Source organism: Geotrypetes seraphini, chromosome 2, assembly GCF_902459505.1.
Source record: "Geotrypetes seraphini chromosome 2, aGeoSer1.1, whole genome shotgun sequence".
Classification (NCBI taxonomy): Eukaryota; Metazoa; Chordata; class Amphibia; order Gymnophiona; family Dermophiidae; genus Geotrypetes; species Geotrypetes seraphini.
In genome coordinates this window covers 206,152,334-206,175,495 of record NC_047085.1, presented here as the reverse complement: position 1 = coordinate 206,175,495, position 23,162 = coordinate 206,152,334, and the positions used below count along the sequence as shown (strand labels likewise).

The 23,162-nt window shown below is 44.4% G+C and overlaps 1 protein-coding gene across 12 annotated transcripts in view; it reads left to right on the top strand.

Moving 5' to 3' along the window:
* The window catches only part of FARS2 (phenylalanyl-tRNA synthetase 2, mitochondrial), a 732,018-nt gene that overhangs the window by 621,866 nt on the left and 86,990 nt on the right, over window positions 1-23,162 (top strand). For 4 of the 12 annotated variants that reach the window (XM_033934770.1, XM_033934763.1, XM_033934761.1 and 1 more), the window contains 2 exons: window positions 2,667-2,807; window positions 12,372-12,485. The exons of 7 other annotated variants lie outside the window; for them this stretch is intronic. In XM_033934770.1, the coding sequence (XP_033790661.1) occupies window positions 2,667-2,807; window positions 12,372-12,483 (253 nt within the window). In that variant the 3' untranslated portion in view covers window positions 12,484-12,485. The remainder of the gene's footprint in view (window positions 1-2,666; window positions 2,808-12,371; window positions 12,486-23,162) is intronic. One more of the 12 variants, XM_033934765.1, reaches the window with a different exon arrangement.

Here is a 23,162-nt window from a genome sequence, read left to right as displayed (position 1 = left end):
ATTTTTATCTCTCCTACACCAGATATAGCATCTTTGTCCCTCTCTATTTCTCTGCTGACCCCCCTTCCCATCTCTCTACTTTCTCAATCCTGTCTCTCCCCTTCCCCTCCTCTAATCTCCCTGCCAGCTGTTTCCTTCCTTTTTCTTTCTCCCTTCCCTCCTTTCCCTGTCCAGCAGTAACTCTCTTCCCTTCCCTTTCCCTCCTCCCCTCACAGCATCATCTCTCCTTCTCCTTCCCTGCAGGTCCAGTAGCAGCTGTACTTTTTTCCCCTTGTCCAGCAGCTTCCCAGACTCCTTTCCCCCCTCCCCTCCCAGCAGCATTTCTCCTTCTCCTTCCCTCTAGGTCCAGTAACAGATGTCACTTTTTTTTCCCTTGCCCAGCAGCTTCCCAGCCTCCAACAGTGGTTTTCTCCCCTCCAAGCAGCTGTCGGTATGTACCAGTGCAGCGATTCAGGAAGGCAGCCTTGGGTCCTTTGATGGGTCACGCAGCCTCTGAGGAAAGAGGAAGTTGCATCATCAGAGGCGGCCGTGACTCAGCAAAAGCCCCAAGGCTGCTTTCCTGAATCGCTGCGCTGGTAAGTACCGACAGCTACTGGGAGGGGAAAAAGCCATTGTTGGAGGCTCTCCATGTCTCCCTTACCCTCCACATACTTCAGCTCGTCGATCTTGCCAGCCCTTTGTGGACTGGCAGGAATTTTCTGCAGACCGGCACCGGTCAACGGACCGGCGGTTGAAGAACAGTGCTCTAGAGCAGTGGTTCCCAACCCTGTCCTGGAGGAACACCAGGCCAATTGGGTTTTCAGGCTAGCCCTAATGAATATGCATGAAGCAAATTTGCATGCCTATCACTTCCATCATATGCAAATCTCTCTCATGCATATTCATTAGGGCTAGCCTGAAAACCCGATTGGCCTGGTGTTCCTCCAGGACAGGGTTGGGAATCACTGCTCTAGAGAACTGCTACATCTGCCAGGAGTCAGATTTCCCTGCTCCTTTTTTAAAGGAACAGCTAGCATTTCAGGAACAAGTCACCTCCCAGGATTTCAAGGCTATATACAAGAGTACAAGCTTTCCTGCTGAACTTTCCCTGTCTCATACTGGCTATTCCAGAGATAGTCATTGCCTGCAAGTTCCAGGGCACTGGCCTGGTCAGCTCTTCTGCACTGGGGCTAAACTTTACACATTTCATAGGAACAAAACCGCTGCAGGCAGTGGATTTGTTACAGCTCTTAAGTAAGAATAAAAGTTAGAGCATGAATAGTGTGTTTTTATTGAGTTCTTTGTGAGATTGCTGACATTTTAGCAGTCGTGTGTGGACTGAAAGTCATACAGCTGGAATATGCATGTAATCCTAACATCTTGCTTTGAGAAAACAAGTTGTGACTATCTTGTTATGCTCCACAGATCCAATTAGGCCATGTGCTAGCTAGCAGAGGTTACCGATTTATTTAAATTATAGCACTGGTGTATTTAGAGTCCTGAGTTGTCTTGACAATGCTTAACATCCCTTTGCTCTTCAATGTTTTTTAATGTAGAAATCAAACTAAATCATGAGATTTCCTAGGGCTAAGATTTCTTTTACATGTTGCATTAGGAATTAGGAGAGACATAAAATTTAAATTATAGATGTTCTTCAATTTAAAGGCAGCTGCACTGAAATCATCTCAAATTTAAAATGTTCTAGCATAGTATTTTACTCTATTCTCTTTATAACTGTGATAATATAACTGCCATACACAATACTATCTAATTTTAGAATGAAACCTGGCTGTACCATAAAGCCAATATGTTTTAAATTATACAGAAAATTAAGTACAGACAAAATGAGAAATGCAGGAGAAATTGTAGACTGGGATTTAGAAGGAGAGAGTATACCTGCAATTGCTGACATTCAGGAAGAGAAAGGAGTGCCTGACAAGTTCCTTGCTGCAACATATAGCCTCTGATATCTACTGTCACCTGTGATAGATAAAAATGTTCTGGACTATGGTATGTGTTTAAAGGGGCTTGCCAGACCCCTTTGGAGAGCCTATGGAGCAGAGAGGTCTGGTGATCCTTAAGATTTGTGGGATTACAGTTACTGTTTATTTTTTCCACTTTGTGTCAGTATGGAGGAATAAAAGGAAAAGACCAAGATTGGAACAACTGGTACCCCAAATATGTCTGGACCTATTGTCATAAACCTAATATTTAAAGGGATACAATCGTATATGTCCAAAACAAATAAATCTAAAACGTATTATATGATCAGTTTAGTAAAAAGACCTCATTCATACCACATCAAAAAGATCATGGACACAAAAAATAAATACAAAAATGGAGAAAAACAAACCTCATACACAGGCAGCCGGGACTAAACAAGTGCCGTAAGCCACTTGTATCATCACTGGTTTGAAAAAAACTCTGTAGAAATATATAATTATACTTTCATTTCATTTCATATATTTCAAAAAAATTCTTCTTTTCAAAGTTCACTTAGTCTCATACATCGTGATGTATGAATCGCAATCCAATCTATCTAAAACAATTGTAAAGGCAACAGCTTAGTCTCAAAAGAGTTCTTGATATCAAGGAACAAGAAAAATTGTCAGATATGAAAAAGACTTATCTTAAACTGAATTAGCAAACATCTTTCGACAGAAAGTCCTTCTGTTTCGCCTCAACAGGCTACTTCAAGGGATCAACTTTCAATATTCAGTCATCTCAACGCTCTTATGTAACAAGAAAGTGGAACTGAATTCTCTCAAAATGGCTGCGGGACTGACCTATTGTCAAACATACCTGCTCATAATGGGCCTTCTGCTGATGTAAGTCATCACTCAGATTCTGGAGTCTCCCTGAGTTCCATTGGCACCTTTGCATTCCTTATTGCTTCCTTTAGAAGGGTCTTCTAAAGTTTTATACTTTTTAGAGAGAAGTTTTCTTTAATTTTTTTTGAAGCTGTCAACTCCTCAGAAATCATTCTTGGTACTTTTACCAAGGGGTATCTCTTGTGCTTAATGGAATTGGAAGTAGAACTGTCTTAAGCGTGCCTCCTAGACATTTTGAAGATGATGACAAGAACTGAGGGGTTATTGAAGGCTTTAGTTTCACAACTTTATGACTTCTGTCAACAAACTGTTGATAAATTGGTAGACACTAAGGCCCAGATTCTGTATAGGTCACCCAGGCTCAGAAGCCACCTAAGCAATTTTTGGAAAATTGCATACGGGCGTTCTATAGAGAATTGTGCCTAAGCCTGCCTAAGAACCCGATTCTCTGACTGACATCCATGTTACAGGCACCGGTTAGAGAATCGGGATCTCTGCTGTGATAAGTTTATTGGCAGCCCGTCCCCAACCCCGCAAAGACTACGGGCAGAAGGGATGCCCAATCCCTCCTGCCAGAACCCTACCCCTAACGATCACGACAGGAGGGATCCCTCCTTGGGTGGCCCTCCTCGGGAGGTTTTTCTTTTTTATAAAATGTGTGCCCCAATTAGCTGGTTAGTCAGAAGTTGGCCATCTACAATAGGGACACCGTTTATAGAATCCGGGCCTAAGGGCTCAATATCGAAAAGGGTTTAGCTGGACGGAAGAGGTTCTTGCTTGGTTAAACCATGCTGAACTAGCCATCAGAGAGTATTCAGAATATTGCCCCTGATCACCTCAGTACTTTCTGATTAGTACCAGGATGGTCCAAGGGAAGAGTCAGGGCAGAGTCAGTAACTAAGCAGGTAGCGGTGATATTCAGCCTACTATCTGGTTAATGAACCAGCTTAAAAATTAGACAGCAAAAAGACTGTCCTAACTTTGCCTAGTTTGCTAACCAGGTATGAAGCTTTCTTGGACATTTCTGCTACCAAAGCCCATTCTCAGAAGAGCTTCTCCTGTTCCAATCCCCCTCCCACATGATCATGGCCCGCTCATCCCATCCCCAAGTGATTGTAGCCCTTCTGAACCATTCCTACATGTTATTGTAGCCTTCCTATCCCACTCAGATTAGCCCAAACTCAGATTTTTGCACCCCCGCCACCACCATCACTCACTTCTGCCCATGTTTGGCTCCAGAATCCAAATGACTGCTGCAACCTTTACCAATAGTCTTGTGATATTGGGTAGCTGGATCAAAACATTTGTGTGTTTTAAAATGTTCAGTCTTTCTGTTTTTTACCTCCTGAAATTCTGCTTTAAGGAAGTGCTGCAATTGGTTAATTCTGATACATCAACAAAATAGGAGAAGTTGCTGATAGGGAGTGATCAGGGACCTTACCAAACCCTGCCCTTACATAAACAACTTTCGTTAGGCATTCATACAATGAGGAACCCCTGTCAGGCATGAAATTTGCACCTCTCCTGAAGCATAGATGGCCCCCAAAGAATCAATACAGGTGCGTTCCTTTATACCTTCACACTGACCAGTATGACATCACTCCTGCCAAGCAATCAGCCAACAGAGACTGTCCTTAGGTTTTTTGAACAAAGAAAATTCCTTTTACATAGTTACAAACTCAAAGACAAGATTTAAAAATCACATCTTTGTTATCACATCTTTGTTTACATCAATTTCTGAATGCACAACACATTATAACATACCCAATGAACCCTTTATCATTCTCAAAAAGTTTAAATCAAACAGCCTTTCTGTGTATGCAGAACCCATGCTTGGAAAACTAACCGCTTCAAGTTTCACTGAACCACATTCCTAAGTGGGCTACAAATGCCCTCCCTTTACAAGTTTCTATGGTAGGCTAGCTGAAAGGTCAGACAGGTCAAACTCCAGATGTGACACTCAGGATTTCTCCTTAAAATTTATTGAATCTTATATATGTAAAACATTTGAAATTAAATACAAATCATTCTATCACACTTCTTTCTCACACATAGGGATCCCTTCACCCATACACAAGCAACACTCATATTTCATTCCTGATCAATACTGCATTCAAAACCTATTCAAGAAAGATTTTCTTCTATACCCAGCATTGGAATGCCATGACCATCTGTTAATACTTAAGCCATGAGGTCTCTCCCATTCCCCCTGAGCATGGCAGTCTACACAAAGAACACTAGAATCCCGGGCCTTTTTTTAAGCGGGAAAACTTTAGTATGGTTTACACCACAAAGAGACACTCAGAAAGACAGAAAACAAGATGGAGTCATTAATACCTCTATGTATTATTATTTATACACTTATAGGTACCTGATTTCCATATGGTCCTGCCCCACCTAACACCTCACAAAAATAGTGAATTCCCATTTTCCTATGCTACATATCAGTTTCCTGGTCTTTTGTTTATTATCCTGACTTCTCAAAGCTTTAAATGTGTATGCATGTATATAAGACCTTCTGATCAGGACTAGAAATGCCTCTGTCACGTCCTGCTAATGCTTCTGCATAGTTTGCGACAAACCAGACCTATACAGGAGGTGGTTATGGAATTTTTGGATTTAATTACTTTTTGTGAGACATCTTAGGATGTTATTTCCTCAACAGCCACTCTGTTAGTTATTTTTCTTCTGAGCAGGATAAGTTAAATATCCTTAAAACTTATTTAAAAAATAGGATTTAATATTTTGGTGGCAAAAATTACAAGTGTTTCCAAGACATGGGAAAACCCACAGAAAGGAATTTATTCAGTTAAAAAAATATTTACTTTCAATGGGAGCTATTTTTTTTTTTTTAGGTTTTCTTGTAGGTATTTGCAACCGCTGTTCCTTCCAGAGTGAGATGCATAGGAAGAGGTATGGCCAGTAGGAAAAAGGAGTTATTAATGCTCCTGTATAAGACTCTGGTGAGACCTCACTTAGAATATTGTGTACAATTCTAGAGACCACACCTTAAAAAAGATATATAAAGAATGGAGTCAGTCCAGAGGAAGGCTATTAAAATGGTGGGTAGTCTTCATGATAAGGTGTATTGGGACCATATCTGCCTTTCTCCGGTCCTCCGGTACCACTCCCGACTTTAGAGAAGCATTGAAAAGATCAATCAGCGGAGTTCCCTAGGTTCCTTCAGCACACCATCTGGCCCAATTACTTTGTCTACCTTTAATTTAGCTAGTTCCTTATAAACAAAACCCTCTGAAAATCAATCAGGGTCTACCACTCCTCCATCCCTATTTGCATTTGTCTTCTGCTGTCCCGCTCCTGGCGTTTCAGCCATGAAAACCATAAAAACAAGCAAAAAACAAAAGGCATATTGACCCCAAAATATCCACAAAGAAGAAAATCCAGAGAAAACCAAAAAAACTCTGTGGAGTGACGATGTTCCTAAATGGACTTTATTTGAAAGTGTCAAAGTTCCAAAGGTACACTGAAATCATCCACATAAAATAATTTCATCCACATAAAAATAAATCATCCACATAAAAGCCTTAAAGGACCTAGTCTGCTAGGGATACAGGACCCAACACGGTCCGCGTTTCAGCCATGAACACAGAACAGAAATATTTGTTAAGCAATTCAGCCTTTTCTTTATCAGCTTCTACATATTCCTCCCCTTCATTTTTGAGTCTCACAATGTCACTTTTGCACTTCTTCCTATCACTGATATATCTAAAAAATGTCTTGTCTCCCTGTTTCACGGTCATTTATTTTTTTCTTCCATTTGTATCTTTGCTTTCCTGACTACTCGACCAGCCCCTCTTAACTTTTCCATATATTTTTGCCTAACTTCCTCTTTCTGCGATCTTTTGTAGTTTATGAAAACTAACCTCTTAGTCCTTACCTTCTCAGCTACTACTTTTGAGAACCAAAGCGGCCTTCTTTTCCTTTTACTTTCATGCCTCACAAAAAGGTTTTTTGCCCTTACAATAACTCCTTTCAGTTTTGCCCACTGCATTTCTATTCCTTCCAGATGTTCCCATCCAGACAACAATTCCTTGACTCCATCTGAGCAAATTAGTTTTTTTTAAAGCCCAGAACCTTTACTTTGAAAGAGGTTTACAATACATTGAGTAGCAATCAGGTACTCTTAAGTATTTTCCCTATTTGTCCCAGCAGGCTCACAATCTAACTGTGGTATCTGAGGCAATGGAAGGGTAAGTGACTTGACCTAAGTCTCAGGGAGCAGACTGGGATTGAACTCACAACCTCAGGGTGCTGAGGCAGCAGCTCTAACAACAACTGAAAGAGACTCACCTCATGTGCATTTATGCCATTAGGTATTTAAATGTCTCTATCATATCTCCCGTCTCCTGCCTTTCCTTTAAAATATACATTTTGAGATTATTAAATTGCCCACATACGCTTTATGATCATCGACCATTTTAGTAGCCGTCCTCTAGTCTGATTTCATCCTGTTTATATATTTTTGAAGGTGTGGTCTTCAAAATTGTTCACCAATATTCCAAATGAGGTCTCACCAGAGTCATATTTTGGGGCATCATTACCTCTTTTTTCCTACTGGCCATTCCTCGTATTATGCACCAAGGCATACTTCTAGCTTTCACTGTCACCTTAACATCACACCTAAGACCTGCTCCTCTTTTGTGCAGAAAAATTCTTCACCTTCTAAAGTGTCTCATTTTCTCAGTTTTTTATAGCCCAAATTCATGACTCTGCATTTTTTAGCATTAAATCTTAGCTGCCAAATTTCAAACCATTCTTCAAGCTTTGCTTGGTCCTTCCTCATTTTATCCACTACATCAGGGGTGTCTATCCTATTACAGATTTTGTTATCATCTGCAAAGAGGCAAACTTTAGCATGATAGCCCTTCAGCAGTATCGCTTAACAAATATATTAAAAAGAGCAGGCCCAAGAACCACTATCCACTGTCGCCTTCCACTCAACCAGTTCCTAAACCAGTCCGTCACTTTGGGGCCCATACCTAGGGCACTTGGTTTGTTTATTAGACCTCTGTGTGGAACCGTGTCGAAAGCTTGGCTAAAATCTAAATACACCACATCTAGCGCTCTCCCTCTTTACAACTCTCTGATCACCTAGTCAAAGAAATTGATCTGATTTGTCTGACAAGACCTGCCTCTAGTGAAATCATGTTGCCTCGGATCCTTTAATCCATTAGATTCCAGAAACTTTATTATTCTCTGTTTATAATTAAAAAAAAGTCAGACTTATCATCCTGTAGTTCCCTACCTCTTCTTTATTTCTACTTTTGTAGAGAGGTACCACATCAGCCCTTCTCCAGTCCTCTGGTCCAACTCCCATCTCTAGAGAAGCATTGAAAAGATCAGTCAGCGGATCCGCCAGAACTTCCACCTTTAGATGTACACTAGAGAATGACACGGGGAAAAAATCTGTCCCCGTCACCGCCCCACCATCCTCTGCACCGCCCCGTCACCGCCGTTCCCTTCACCGCCCCGTCACTGTCACCGCCATCCCTTTCACCGCCCCGTCACCGCCACTGCCATCCCATTCACCGCCCCGTCACCGTCCCCGCTGCATCCATATAAGCCTTAGTACTGTAATATTTAGCTTATTCCTTTCTTATAAATCAAAGTTCCTGCTGCTGAACTAGAGAAAGAGATGTTCAGCTGGCAGGGCTTTGTTTATAAATTTTTATCAACACAACTAATATACTATTTTATCCTAAAGCAAAAAATAAATAAATAAATATAATTTTTTTTTCTACCTTTGTTGTCTGGTTTCTGCTTTCCACATCTTCTCATTGAATTCCTTCCATCCACTGTGTGTCTTCTCTCTGCGTCTTCCATTTGCTGTTACTGTGCCTCTCCCTTAACCCCCCCCCCCCCAATTGGTCTACCACCCATCTTCTTCCCTCCGCTCCCGCATAGTCTGGCATCTGTCTTCTTCCCACTCTGTCTTCCACATTTCCCTTGGGGGTCTGTTCCTCTCCACCCTCCTTCAATGTCTGTTCTATTCCTTTCCACCACCACCCTTCCCTCCCTCCTTTACCATCTGTTCCTTTCTACTACCCTTCAGCTCCTCTCGCGTGGCCTATCTACCTTCCTTCCTCTTATTTTCATGGCACGTTACAATGTAATTTGTGCAAGCCACTGGAGCCTGCAAGCTCGGTCCCTGTCCCATCCCCACAAACCATCTCGCTTCTGTGCTCCTATTTTCTCCATTTCTAATATCTCCCCTATGTATCTGTCATTGCCCCCCCTGTGTCCATATACCATCCCCATGGCATGTCCCCTTTATGTTTCTGTCCCTATGCCCCATGCACATAATTTCCCCTCTTTCTGTTACCTTCCTGTGTCCAGATTTCCCCTATCTTCCTCTTCCATACCAGTGTGTCTCTTCTTTTCAACCCCATCTAGCTTTTTTCCCTCTTTCTTCCCCCCCCCCTGCTTCTAGCATCTGGCTCACCTGCCAGTCCTTCCCTTTCTTTCCTGCTGTGGGTCTTTCTTTCCGACTTCATCCCCTTGGCCCAGAATCTCTTTCCCTTTCACTCCCTCCTTCCAATTTGAGCTGGGAACACTAGCGATCGCACGGTCCCCACAGCTCACACCCGCCTGCCCAATCGATTCTAGTGTTTAGCCAGCTCTCTCCCTTCTCCTCACCTTAGTTTGTAGATTTTCTTTTTCGGCGACCCGCACGCTATCAGAGAGCCGCGCACGCGCGGCTGCTCAGTGTTCAATCTTCTGCTCTGCTGCAACTTCCTGTTTCCGGTTGTGTCAGAGCAGAAGATTGAACACTGAGCAGCCGCGCGTGCGGGTCGCCGAAAAAGAAAATCTACAAACTAAGGTGAGGAGAAGGGAGAGAGCTGGCTAAACACTAGAATCGATTGGGCAGGCGAGTGTGAGCTGCGGGGACCGCGCGATCCTTCATGCCTCACTGCGGGGACAAGACCATTCACCGCCCCACGGGCGGTGAATGGCCTTGTCCCCGTCGCCGCAGCGACTGCTAGTTTTCTTCCCCGTTTTCGGCGGGTGACCCGTGGCTAAAATGCGGTGGCCGCGGGTAAACCGCCACCGTGTCATTCTCTAATGTACACCATCCATCCCTATCACTTTGTTCACCTTTAGCTTGCTCCTCACAAGCACAATCCTCTGAAAATTTTTCAGTGTGTTCTATACATCCATTCCTACTTGTGTTTTTCTGCGGTACTGTTACCAACCCTTCAGCTGTGAACACAGAACATATGTTAAACAATTCAATCTTATCTTTATCAGCTTCTATAAATTCTTCCCCTTCACCTTTGAGTCTCAAATGCCACTTTTGTACTTCCTCCTATTGTTAATATTTATATTTTTAAAAAAAAAAATCTCCCCCCCCACCGATTCTACCTGTCTGCTATTTTTTCTTCCATTTGCATCTTTTTTTACCTGATTACTCTACCAGCATCTTTTAACTTTTCCAGATATTTTTGCCTGTCTTCCTCTTTCTGCAATCTTTTCTGGTTTATGAAGGCTAACCTCTTTTCAATTATCTTTTTAGCAACTTCTTTTCATAACCAAAGTGACCTTCTTTTCCTCTTACTTTTACAGTTTTCTTACAAAATTGTTTATTGTCCTATGTAATATGGTTATCAAGATGAATCTTTTTTTTTTTCTGCTGAAATCATTCCTTTGCTTTTATACTCTAAAATAACAATATCATTCCTTTGTGCCTGATACTTATAAAAATCGTATATGAGCAAACAAAGTTTATTTGATAATTCTGTTAATATGATCTGTAAAGTCATTAACAAGCTAGAATATGATGTGACATAAGCAGGATTTTGAATAACTGGCATAGTTTATCCAAAACTCATGAATATGCAATAGCTTTTAACTGAAAGTTGCAAACAGCATGATTCAGGTATAGGATCAACAAAATAACATTATCAAATTCAAATCATCAAATTAAGCAACTTGTGTTCTGAAAGATATTGTAGTAGAACAAACAAAAGAATCATTACTAGAAGAAACTAAGAAGTTGATATTCCAAAGGGTTTAACTAGGCAGGAGAGGCTCTTGCCTGGTTAAACTCCACTGAGCTGGCCAAGCCCAGTAATTCAGCTTCACTTAACCAGTTACTATCACTGAATATCTCCTCTAACCACCAAAGAATTAACTGATCAGGGTTCATGTTTACTAAAGCTTAGCCAGAAAGAGGATTTTGGTGGGCCTAAGGGGGAAATGGATGGGCACTAAATATTCTCTCCCCCCCCCCCCCCCCATCCTGGCTTCTCCCCAAACTCCATTTTTAAAAGAAGTTATAAGTACGTGAGCTGAAGATCTCCCTGAAGGTGCCCAGAAACACTTGTGCTCTGCTTGACAATCAGCAACTGCTTCCTAAGCTACTGACCCTGGCATTCCTAGGCATGCTCAGTTTCTTTGCATGTGCAAAAACTGAGTATATTAAAAGTACCAATGTTTTTGACTCAGGAAACAACCACCGACTTCTAAGCTTGAGTACAAGTGTTCTGGTCACCCTTGGGGAGATCTTCAGCCGGCATGGCAGTGTCGGAGACTGCTAGAAAAACTGGGCCCATTTTGGAAGAGGCGGGCCAGCTGGCTGGAGGGAGTAGGCATCCCTCTGGTCAGCCATCTAATTAAAGGTATGGGTGGGAGGGGTCAGAGGCAGGGAGGGGTGTCTTAATTCTGTCCTTGTCCTGGCCTCAATCCCCCCCTATTTTTATTTCAATTTATTTTTTTTTAAGCTACTTTAAATATTTTAATTATTATTATTGTAAACCGACCAGATACTTGTGATGGTCGGTATATCAAGCTATAAATAAACTTGTGAAACTTGTAATGCAGTGGGAGAGAATGGGCATCTCTCCCGCTGCTGGGGGGGTTGGGTTCGCTTGGCAGCCGGTGAGAGTGGGCATCTCTACTGCAGGGAGGGTGTTGGTTGGCAGCGTGAGAGATTGAGCATCTCTCCCTCTGTTGTGTTATTTTGAGGGGTTCTTTTTGCATTTTTTTCTGCGCATTTGCCCATCGCTATCACCAAAGATGGACACATGCAAATTTAGTGAATCTTCCCTACTTTCCGCTAACCTCATTTGCATGAGCATTTTTTTGAAAATGGCTTGCTTTTTTTTTAACTAGCTACCAGAATGACTGCGATAGCAGCCCATCATTTTTTTTTAGCGCTTTTTTAAAAAGAATCTAGGTCTCAGTCTCCTAACTTGTTAAGTGAGTAGACAAAGTTAAGACAGCTGAAAGGCTGTCCTAACTTTTTGAGGTTCTGTTACTCAGCTGTGTTAGGTGCCAATGTATGCCTTATGCAACGAAAAATTGACTGTTGTGGGACATGCTACAGCATGGCTATTTATTGGAAAGTATGAGCATGTTACTTTATTGGCTAACTGGAATACGGAGTGAAGTATAAGTTATTACTGATGGATTATCTGAGTGTACATTGGTTATCACCAAAATATTTACAAGATTGTGTGACGTCCTACGTGCCCTCGCAATTACTGCATTCTGCTGTACGATAATGATTTTGTAGTGAGATTTGCATTCTTTTCTTTGCAGCAACTTGAAAGAAAGTGGCAACCTTAAAAAAATCAAGATTGACCAGTTGTGGAAGCCTGAGCATGGCCTCTTCTGTATTCATCAGTATGGGAGTTGCCTTCTCAAGAGTTAAAGGTGACTTGCTTTGGAATGCTCAATTAGGTGTACTTTGCACTGAAGAATAAATACCACATTTAGTATAATCCAACTCATCACATTGAAATTTGTTTAACTTATGGTTTTTGACCTGTGGAAAGGAGTGGTGGGAGAGGAGTGAGGTAGAGATACATGGGGAAGAGAGAGATGAGAGGGAGAAATGTTGGACATAGTGGTTGAGAGGGAACAGTGGAATGGATGGAAAAGGATGCAAGGAGGTGGAAAAGGTGGGAAGAATACTAGGATCTGAGTTATATACAATTCAACTTAACAACGGTTTAAAAAACTGAACTCATTCTTAACCTGGAGACTGCCTATAATTATTGCAGATAATCCTGAGTACCAGATTGACTGGGGGTCACCCAGGATAAGTTTAGAAATTAACACAATAAACACCTATGTATCTTTTTTGTACTGGGTAAAAAAATCTGTCCCCGTCTCCGCAGACTCTGTCTCCATCCCCGCCCCGTTTCCATTTACTCTGTCTGATCCCATCCACACAAGTCTTGAATAGCTATTTTATATTGAAATCGTTTATTAAAATATAAAAAGAAACAATATGCTGTACAACTGTCATTTTATAAATCACAAATAACAGAAAACATAGAAACATAGAAATAGACGGCAGATAAGGGCCCACGGCCCATCTAGTCTGCCCACCTTAATGTCCCTCCCCTACCTTTGCCCTGTGAATAGATCCCATGTGCCAATCCCATTTGGCCTTAAAATCAGGCACGCTGCTGGCCTCAATCACCTGTAGTGGAAGACTATTCCAGCGATCAACCACTCTTTCAGTGAAAAAGAATTTCCTGGTGTCACCTCGTAGTTTCCCGCCCCTGATTTTCAACGGATGCCCTCTTGTTGTCGTGGGACCCTTGAAAAAGAAGATATCTTCCTCCGCCTCGATGCGGCCCGTAAGATACTTGAACGTCTCGATCATGTCCCCCCTCTCTCTGCGCTCCTCGAGCGAGTATAGCTGTAATTTGTCAAGCCGTTTTTCGTATGGTAGATCCTTGAGTCCCGAGACCATCCGGGTGGCCATTCTTTGCACCGACTCCAGTCTCAGCACATCCTTGCGATAATGCGGCCTCCAGAATTGCACACAGTATTCCAGGTGGGGCCTCACCATGGATCTATACAATGGCATAATGACTTCCGCCTTACGACTGACGAAACCCCTTCGTATGCAGCCCATGATTTGTCTTGCCTTGGACGAAGCCTGCTCCACTTGATTGGCAGACTTCATGTCCTCACTGAAGATTACCCCCAAGTCTTGTTCTGCTACCGTTTTTGCTAGGATCTCGCCATTAAGGGTATAAGACTTGCATGGATTCTGGCTGCCCAGGTGCATAACTTTGCATTTTTTGGCATTGAAGTTGAGTTGCCATGTCCTAGACCATCGCTCCAGTAGGAGTAGGTCGTGCATCATGTTGTCGGGCACTGAATCTTCATCTGTTGTGCATTTGCCCACTACATTACTCAGTTTGGCGTCATCGGCGAATAATGTTATTTTACCTCGAAGCCCTTCTGCCAAGTCTCTTATAAAGATGTTGAATAGGATTGGGCCCAAGACTGAGCCCTGTGGTACTCCACTAATCACCTCCGTCATTTCGGAGGGGGTGCCGTTCACCACCACCCTTTGAAGCCTACCTCCAAGCCAGCTCCCAACCCATTTCGTCAATGTGTTACCTAATCCTATAGAACTCATCTTGCTCAGTAACCTGCGGTGTGGTACGCTATCGAATGCTTTGCTAAAGTCCAGGTACATGATGTCCAGGGACTCCCCAATATCCAGCTTCCCCGTTACCCAGTCAAAGAAGCTGATCAGGTTGGATTGGCAGGATCTCCCCTTAGTAAATCCATGTTGTCGGGGATCCCGTAGATTCTCCTCATCCAGGATCTTATCTAATTGGTGTTTGATTAGAGTTTCCATTAGTTTGCTCACTATCGATGTTAGACTCACTGGTCTGTAGTTTGCTGTCTCCATCTTTGAGCCTTTCTTGTGGAGTGGAATGACATTAGCCGTCCTCCAGTCCAACGGGACGCTGCCTGTACTAAGGGAGAGGTTGAAGAGCGCGGACAGTGGCTCCGCCAAGACATCACTCAGCTCCCTAAGCACCCTGGGGTGCAGGTTGTCCGGCCCCATTGCTTTGTTAACCTTGAGCTTTGACAGCTCACCGTAGACATTGCTGGGCGTAAACTCAAAGTTACTAAAAGGGTCAACTGAGCCAACCCTTGTCTGTAGCTGAGGGTCGAGCCCTGGCGCTTCTCGGGTGAAGACTGAGCAGAAGTATTCATTTAATAGTTGGGATTTTTCCGAATCCTTTTCCACATAGTCTCCGTCTGGTTTCCTAAGACGTACAATCCCGCCTGAGCTTTTTCTTCTATCACTGATATACCTGAAGAAGGATTTATCTCCCTTCTGGATGTTCTTTGCTAGAGACTCCTCCATGAGGAATTTAGCCTCCCTGACTGCTGTTTTGACGGCTTTTGATTTGGCCAGGTAGTCTGTTCTAGAGTCCTGCTTCCCTGATTGTTTGTAAGAGATGAATGCTTTTTTCTTCTCCTTGATCAGGTCTGAGATCTCCGCAGTAAACCACTGTGGCTTATTGTTCCTTCGCCGTTTACTTACTGATTTTACATAGCGGTTTGTTGCTTCTTGTATGGTTGCTTTCAAAGTCGACCACATGTCTTCCACGTTATTGGTTTCTTCTTGGCTTTGTAGCGCCTGGTGAACGAAGTCTCCCATTTCTTTGAAATTTGTGTCCTTGAATTTGAGGACATTGGTTAGTGTAGTAGATTTAGTGAAACCTTTCCTGATATTGAACCATACCATGTTGTGGTCACTGGAGGCCAATGTGTCGCCCACCGAGACTTCTGTGACACTTTCTCCATTGGTAAGTATCAGGTCCAGTATTGCCTGATCCCTTGTCGGTTCCAACACCAGTTGCCTGAGGCTTGCTCCTTTCATAGAGTTTAATAGCCTCCTGCTGCTGCCGGAAGCAGAGGTAAGTGTAACCCAATCCATATCAGGCATGTTGAAGTCACCTAGCAATACTGTGTCCCCACGCAAGGTGATATTTTCTATATCTTCGATTATTTCCATATCCAGGTCATCCTGTTGTCTTGGGGGTCTGTAAATTACGCCAAGATACAAGCATTTGTCCTTCCCTCTGGCCAAATTAACCCAAAGGGATTCCCCAGTATACTAGACATCTGAGATTCTTGTGACCTTAATGTCATCTTTAGTATATAATGCTACACCCCCTCCCTTCCTACCCTCTCTGTCCCGGCGAAGCAAGTTGTAACTCGGTATGACCATGTCCCACCCGTGGGAGTCTGTGAGCCAGGTTTCGGATATCGCCACCACATCCAGGTCGGCATTCCTTATTTCTGTTTCCAATTCCAGGATCTTGTTTCCTAAACTGTGTGCGTTGACGTACATAGCCCTCCATGTTATATTTTTGTTATGTCTCAGTGGGGATATTCCTGTTTGAGCTATTTGAACACCTTTAGCATTGTTTGTGTTATTTGTGCTTTCCTGAGGCTCAGAACCACAATGTGTACTCCCCATATACCCAGAACTACAGTGTGTACTCCCCCTAGACCCGGAATTACAATGTGACCCATAAATATGATGTGACCCTACTCCCGACTCAAAAGTGTGTGCACTCACCCCTGACCCAGAATTTCGGTGTCTACTTTCCTCAGCCTCATAAATGTATTGGCATTTTAGTTCGCCTGGTATGTTGTTTGTGCCTGTACCCTCCCCCGACTTACCTAGTTTAAAGCCCTGTGGAGTAGACGGGCTAGGCGGTGTCCAAGGACATTCTTCCCTCTTCTGGTTAGGTGTAGCCCGTCGTGTCCCTGTAGTCCTTGCAATGCTTCTCCATGGTGCAGAAACCCGAAGTTCATCTCCTTGCACCATCCTCGCAGCCAGTCGTTCGCCCTTTGTATTCGATCCTCTCTGGCTCTGCCCTTGCCCCTCACTGGGAGAATCGAGGAGAAGACTACCTGTGCATCCATCCTCCTCAGCTTCTCCCCCAGGGCCCTGAAGTCTTCAGGTATGCTGTCCGGGCTGCTCCTTGTGGTGTCGTTGGTTCCGACGTGGATTAGAACCATGGGGAAGTGGTCTCGGGGCTTGATGAGTCTGTCAATGCAAGCAGTGACATCCCGGATCCTGGCCCCTGGCAAACAGCAGACCTCTCTTGATTGTAGGTCTGGTCTGCAGATTGGTCCCTCGGTGCCCCTCAGCAGCGAATCTCCGATGACCACCACTCTGCGCTTCTTAGGGGTGGGCTGTACTGTTGATTCCGGAGTTGGAACCGTCTGCTGAACAACTACTTGTAGCTCTTTCTCCGGACCTTCCTGTAGCAGCTGATATCTGTTCCTCAGGGCGATATGAGGTGTCGATGTTGAGCTGTCCTGTATGGGAGAAAAAGAGACAGAGTTAGGTCCTCTGCATTTTCTTGTGGAGGAAGTCACCAACTGCCAGGAGTCAGCGTCTCCAACCACTTCCTGCATTCCGGTAGTTTGTCTCAAGGTGGCCGTTTTGGATGCTATGGGTGTTCCCAGGGTGGTCTTGTCAGGTTCCTGTTCAGCGATCTGAGACAGCTCCTGGATGACTCCATCGATGAAGGTCTCGTCGTCTCGGATGCTCCTTAAGCGCTGAACCTCCTCTCTCAGGCTCTTTAGCTCCATCAAAAGGCTTTCGTCCGGTTGAACCATTACTTCTGTCTGCGTTGAGACTGTAGACATCTTTGAGGGGATGGCCTCGGTCTGTACAGAGACCTCTGCCCTCCGTCTTGGTTCTCTTTCCATCTGTACTCGGACCATAGCCATCCCCTGGGTGCTCTCGGTGACTGAACTGTCTGTTTTGATTGAAGTCTTGCTGCTTCTAGTCCTACCTGCCATTACAAAGGTTTATTGTTATTATTTCTTAATTAAAATTTTTTTTATTTTTTTTATTTTTTAGGATGTTTGTTAGGGTGGGGGCTGTTAGGTGTTGGTCAGTAAGTGTTGAGGGAGGGATAGAGGTAGTTAGTTAGTTCTTGGTCTGAGGGATGGAGTAGTTAGTTAGTTAGTTAGTAGTAGTAGTTAGTTAGTTAACAGTTAGTTAATTGTCAGTTAAGAACGGCTGTTTGTTAGTGTGCCTGTTTAGTGAGAAAGATTTAGTAGCTTGTTGGTGAGATAGAAAGTTGTAAGATTGAGAGTTAAAGACTTGGTAGAAAGTTGTAGATTGATAGTTAAAGACTTGGTAGAACGCTAAAGAAAGACTGAAGACAATTGATTAGTTAGCTAGTCTTATAAGTTGGGAGTCCGGCTATAGTTGATAGCCCTTTCTTGATGCCCTTCTTGAGGCCCTTCGCAAAGGCGCGCTCGTCCCCTTTTATGGGGGGAGTTTGGCTGGTGATGTCAGGGGTGGGCGGAGTTAGCTCTCGCCTCTTCCCCTGCTAGCACCGCCTTCTCTGCTCCTCTCTCTGCTTCTTCCTGCTAGCACACTCTCCGCTCACTGTTCTGCCATGTGCTCAGAACTCTGCTACCATGTGCTCAGGACTAGGCACAGCTCCTACAGTCTCCCTTCAGCTGGCCTTGCACTGTGAACTCTCTGCTGTTGGCTCGTCCCCTTTTATGGGGGGAGTTTGGCTGGTGATGTCAGGGGTGGGCGGAGTTAGCTCTCGCCTCTTCCCCTGCTAGCACCGCCTTCTCTGCTCCTCTCTCTGCTTCTTCCTGCTAGCACACTCTCCGCTCACTGTTCTGCCATGTGCTCAGAACTCTGCTACCATGTGCTCAGGACTAGGCACAGCTCCTACAGTCTCCCTTCGGCTGGCCTTGCAGCCGAAGGATCAACAAAGGATCAAAAAGGATCATCAAAAACCATCTCCCCTCAGAATCTCCCCTCCACTTTCAGGAAAACTGAATACTAAATAGAAAATTCATCCTAACATAATACCTTGGTCACACACACAGAACACAAATGCCAAATACATAATAACTGAAAAAAATTATTAACATAAATTCAACCAAAATCCCATGAAGCCACACTCCATATAATGCAACACCAAAGAAATAAAAATATTCATTTCCTCCTATTCTGTGCAAAATATAAAGATCACACATGCCAGCGATGGTGTTAAGCCAAGGAGTGCAATTAGAGCAACTGTCCCCTGGCTAGACAAAGCCCCAAGTCTGCTGGAAGCTGAAGATGGCACATTCTAATAGAGGGCTAGGGGGACCCTCCCAAATTTCTGCCCTGGGCCCTACCCATGTCTAACACCAGCACCGGCAGGATAAAAATTTCAGTTATATATTCTAATCACAAAATAGAAAATGAAATTATTTTTTTACGTTTTGTTGTTTAGTCATTCAAAATCATGTTGTTCCCAGGCTCTGGTTTCTGTTTGTCTTCTGTTAACTTGCTTGCCAGAGTCTCCTGCCCATTTGAAGTTTTCTTATTTCTCCGTGCTCACTAGTGCTGCCCGATTCAGGAAAAAAAATTTTGATTCGATTCAATTCAGCCTATTGAATTGGTTTTTCGATTTGATTCAATTTTCCTGCCCAATTGGGTGTTTTTTTCAAACATCCTGGTGGGTTTATTTTATAGCCTCTTCCTACCCATGTCTACCATCAGCTTTGGCAGGATACACATTTCAAATCTGACATATTGTAAACACAAAACAGAAAATAAAATTAGTTTTTCTACCTTTTGTTGTCTGGTCATTATTCAAATCTTGTTGGTCCCAGGCTCTGGTTGTCTTCTGATAACTTGCTTGCCAGGGTCTCCTTCTTTCTTCTTTCTCCATGCTAACCATTCATCTGCCATCTCTGTCCTCCCCTTCCGTTTCCCTTCCCTGCCCCGGAGGTCTGGCATCTTTCCTTTTTTTCGTCTCCCTCCCCAGATCCACCTTTTCTTAACTACCCTTTCATCCAGCATCTTTCCCTCCTTCCCTACCATCCCAGGGTCCACCATCTCTCCCCTTCTTTTCCCAACTACCCTCCTATCCAGTATCTCTATCCACCCCCTCCACACCATCCCTTGTGTCCAAATTCTCTCCCTTTGTGTTTCTTCCCTCCCTAAATCCCATTGTCCATAATCTCTCTCCCTCTCCTCTATTTTTAGACCCATTATTTCTCCCCCCCAAAGTCCGGCATATGCACATCTCTTTAAACCCCCCTTCTCTCCCTCCCTCCCTCTGTGTACTTCTACAACAGGGCCTCCCTCCCCTGAAGGTTTGTCCCCCACTAAAGGCCTACACCTCCCCCTAAAGGCCTGCACCCCACTCCTGAAGGCCTTCCTGTCCCCCCTCTTGAAGGCCTGTCCCCCCTTGAAGGCCTGCATCCTCCCCTGAAGGCCTGTCTCTCCCCTTAAAGACCTGTCTCCCCCTTGAAGGTCTGTCTCCCCCCTTAAAGGCTTGTCCCTCCCTTAAAGGCCTGCCTGTCCCCCCTGAAGCCTGCCCCACCCCCCACCCTGAGGCCTGCTCACCCCCCCTCCACCCCTGGAAGGCCTACGTGTTCCCCTGGCCTCCGGTTTTCCCCCTGGCCTCCCTGCACCGTTTACCTTAAAGAAGCAGCCTACATACAAGATTACGATGCTAGTAATCTTTGCAAACTGCTTCGGAGCTGTTTCCTCTGCTGCGGTCCCGCCCTTTTAAGCTAAACGGTGCAGACAGGGGGAGAACCAGACTCCGGTGGGGGGGAACCGGATGCCAGGGGGGAAGCCACTAACCGGCTGACCCTCCCCCCATGCCCTCTAAACAGGTGCGGCAGCGCACGGCCAGCAAGAGCAGCGCTGCCGCTCCTGTTGTAGGGGGTGAGGGGGGAGGGTCAGCCGAATTGGGAAGCCGATTTTTTTTTTTGTTTTAAATAGATTCGAATCGATTCACCCGGTGGCTTCCCTCCCTCCCTGTCACTGGCACAAACCTTGCAGAGCAAGCCAACGAACACAGGCTTGCTCAACGATTCTCGTGGCCTTCCCTGTGCTGGGCTTCTCCTTATCATGCAACTTCTTTTCTTTACGAAAAGAAGAAGGTTGTGTCTTTACAAAAAAAAAGAAGTTGCGTCATAAGGAGGAGCCTAGCAGAGAGAAGGCTGTGATAACTGTCCAGCAGTCCTGTGTAGAGATCGGCTTGATCTGCAAGGTGTGTGCCAGTGGCAGGGAGGGAAGGAAGCTGGCTGGAGTCGCTGGATCCACAAGTGGGGAGGTTGGGGGTGGCCGGGCTGGACCACCAGACCCATGATGGTTTATTTATTTATTCATTCAATTTTCTATATTGTTCTCTCAGGGAAGCTCAGAAGGGTTTACATGAATTTATTTTTGTGACTTACACCCTGTAAAACAGGGTCTAAGTCACAAAAACCCACCTCAAGTCACCAGATAAGCACTGAAAACACATAAAATAGACACACACACTACCCCAGTTATCCCTGACCCCCCCTCCACCCCCATAAAAATATTAATCACACCTTTAAAATTCAACCTCTAGACCATCATCACCTGGCAGCCTGGCATAGGAAAGCCTAGTCGTCCTGCAAAGAGGCGTCTTAAGCCGTATTTGGGATGGGTTACGGACCCATAGAGAGGAGGACCCATGCCCATAAGCCCCTGTAATCACTGCATTGATACTTAAACATGTGCACTCCCCTATACACCCCAAAACCCTTTTTTACTGGCATATAAGTGGCTCCTGCAGCCATAAGGGCTATTGGGGTGGTAAATAAGTGGGTCTAGGGGATTCTGGAGGTGGTTTGGGGGGCTCACCATGACCTATAAGGGAGCTGTAGTGAGGAGAAGACATGGCATTCTTTTTGTGAAGTTCACAGCAGTGCCCTGTAATGTACCCCACTATTTAGGTGCCATGTTTGGGTGTTCAGTCCTTCACTTTGTAGACCCCTCCCACGACCAACAGGGCTTGTTCTAGGCATTTTTGACTTGGATGAAAAGTTGGACGGAAATGTGATATAAAGATGGACGATTTAGTGGCTTGGACGATCAGATTGGCAGGACGTATAATTAGACGATTTTTGAAACCAAAAAAATTTTGGATGTATTTTTCGAAAATGTGTCCTAGGCTGTTTTTTACTTTGGACGACTTGTGACTTAGATGCAAACGGACTTAGATGTCCCTTTCGATTATGCCCCTCCACGTATGTCATTAAAATATGTCTGGCCACTTATTATCCTTTTTCTGACAAGCAGCATTGTTACTCATATGGCACCGATATGTGGTGTTGGGTGGAGGGAAATGCACTGACCCTGCTTTATTGCTACAACATTAGTTCTGACTTGGCAGGAAGCTAAAATGACTTTGCTGCACCTAAATCATCACACTGCCTCATTTAAGTGAGTTCAAAATCCCTTATGCAGCTCATTTCCATGGAAGCAGTAGAAAATTCTTAAGCCATTACTGTAAGGTATTACAAATCCTTATCAGTGCCAAAATCAAAGGCTAGATTCACAAAGCAAACCGATCATGTACCAATCGGTTTGCGACCCCTTTACGAGCAAATTTCCCTCTGGCCTGATTCACTTACCTCTCCTGCGATCCGCTTCCAATCTGTGCATGCAAATGAGGAGAAATGCATGCAAAATAGACAGGGACATAATTCACCAACCAAATTTTCCAAACCGAATGGGCTGGCTGATCATCCCAAGAAGCAACTGCTGGGGACCAGTCGAAAACAATCTTTCCGACTCTGTGAAGTCCTGCTCTCTGCATGCCATGCTCTCTGCTGCCCCGAATCTCTCCTGCCTTCTGCCCCGATGCTCTTCTCCTGCCTGTCCCGAACTGCCCTGATCTCCTGCCTGCCTGCCCCAACTCTCCCACCCTTCCCCGCAGTGCAAGCCAATGGTTTTAACCTGCGGGCTTAAGCGGGTTAAAACCACGGGCTCTGTTAAAAAAAAAAAAAATCTGACGGGCCCCAAGGTTTTTTCTTGCATCCTTTACAGTAGAAGTTATCATGCAAGTAATGTACCGAATTGACAAGCACAGAATGGGGGGAAACAGTTGGAAAATGAGGTGACTTCGTTCTGGTAAGGCAACCCCCCCTTCAGAATTAAAGACCCTCATTTCCCTGAGAAGGAAGGGCTGCTTTTCACAGGATTCTAAAGATCTTCCACTTGAATCTAGAAGATGTCAGAAACAATTTTATTTGATTGCACCCTGTTCCTTGTAACATCCCCTGGCTGGATACTAGTGTTCATCCGAAAGTCTAAACATTATCAACCCTGGGTGGAGGATCAGCAGGGCCCTGTCTAGCACGGGCTCTGTTAAAAAAAGAAGAAAAAAAAATCTCTGACGGGCCTGGAGGTCCAGCGCATGCGCTGACCATCTACAGATGGTCTGCGCATGCGCTGGGATTGCTTTAGAGCGATCCGGGCAGGCAGATGGGGGCATTCCTCCGATCGCCCCCATCTGCATATTGGGCTTTGGAGAATTCATCGGACCTGCCCAGATCGGGCCCGATCGGGCAGGTTCGTGAATCTAGCCCCAAATCGGTTGTATCTGCAGACCTGAGAAATATAAATGTAATTAGAGAACAGCTTTGTTTGATAATTGTGTCCAGAGCCATGGAAACTGTCCAGGCAGTCATCAAGAACTAGTTAATAAGGACACTTAGGTCTTGATTTACTAAGGGTTGTTCAGTTGTTGTTTTTTT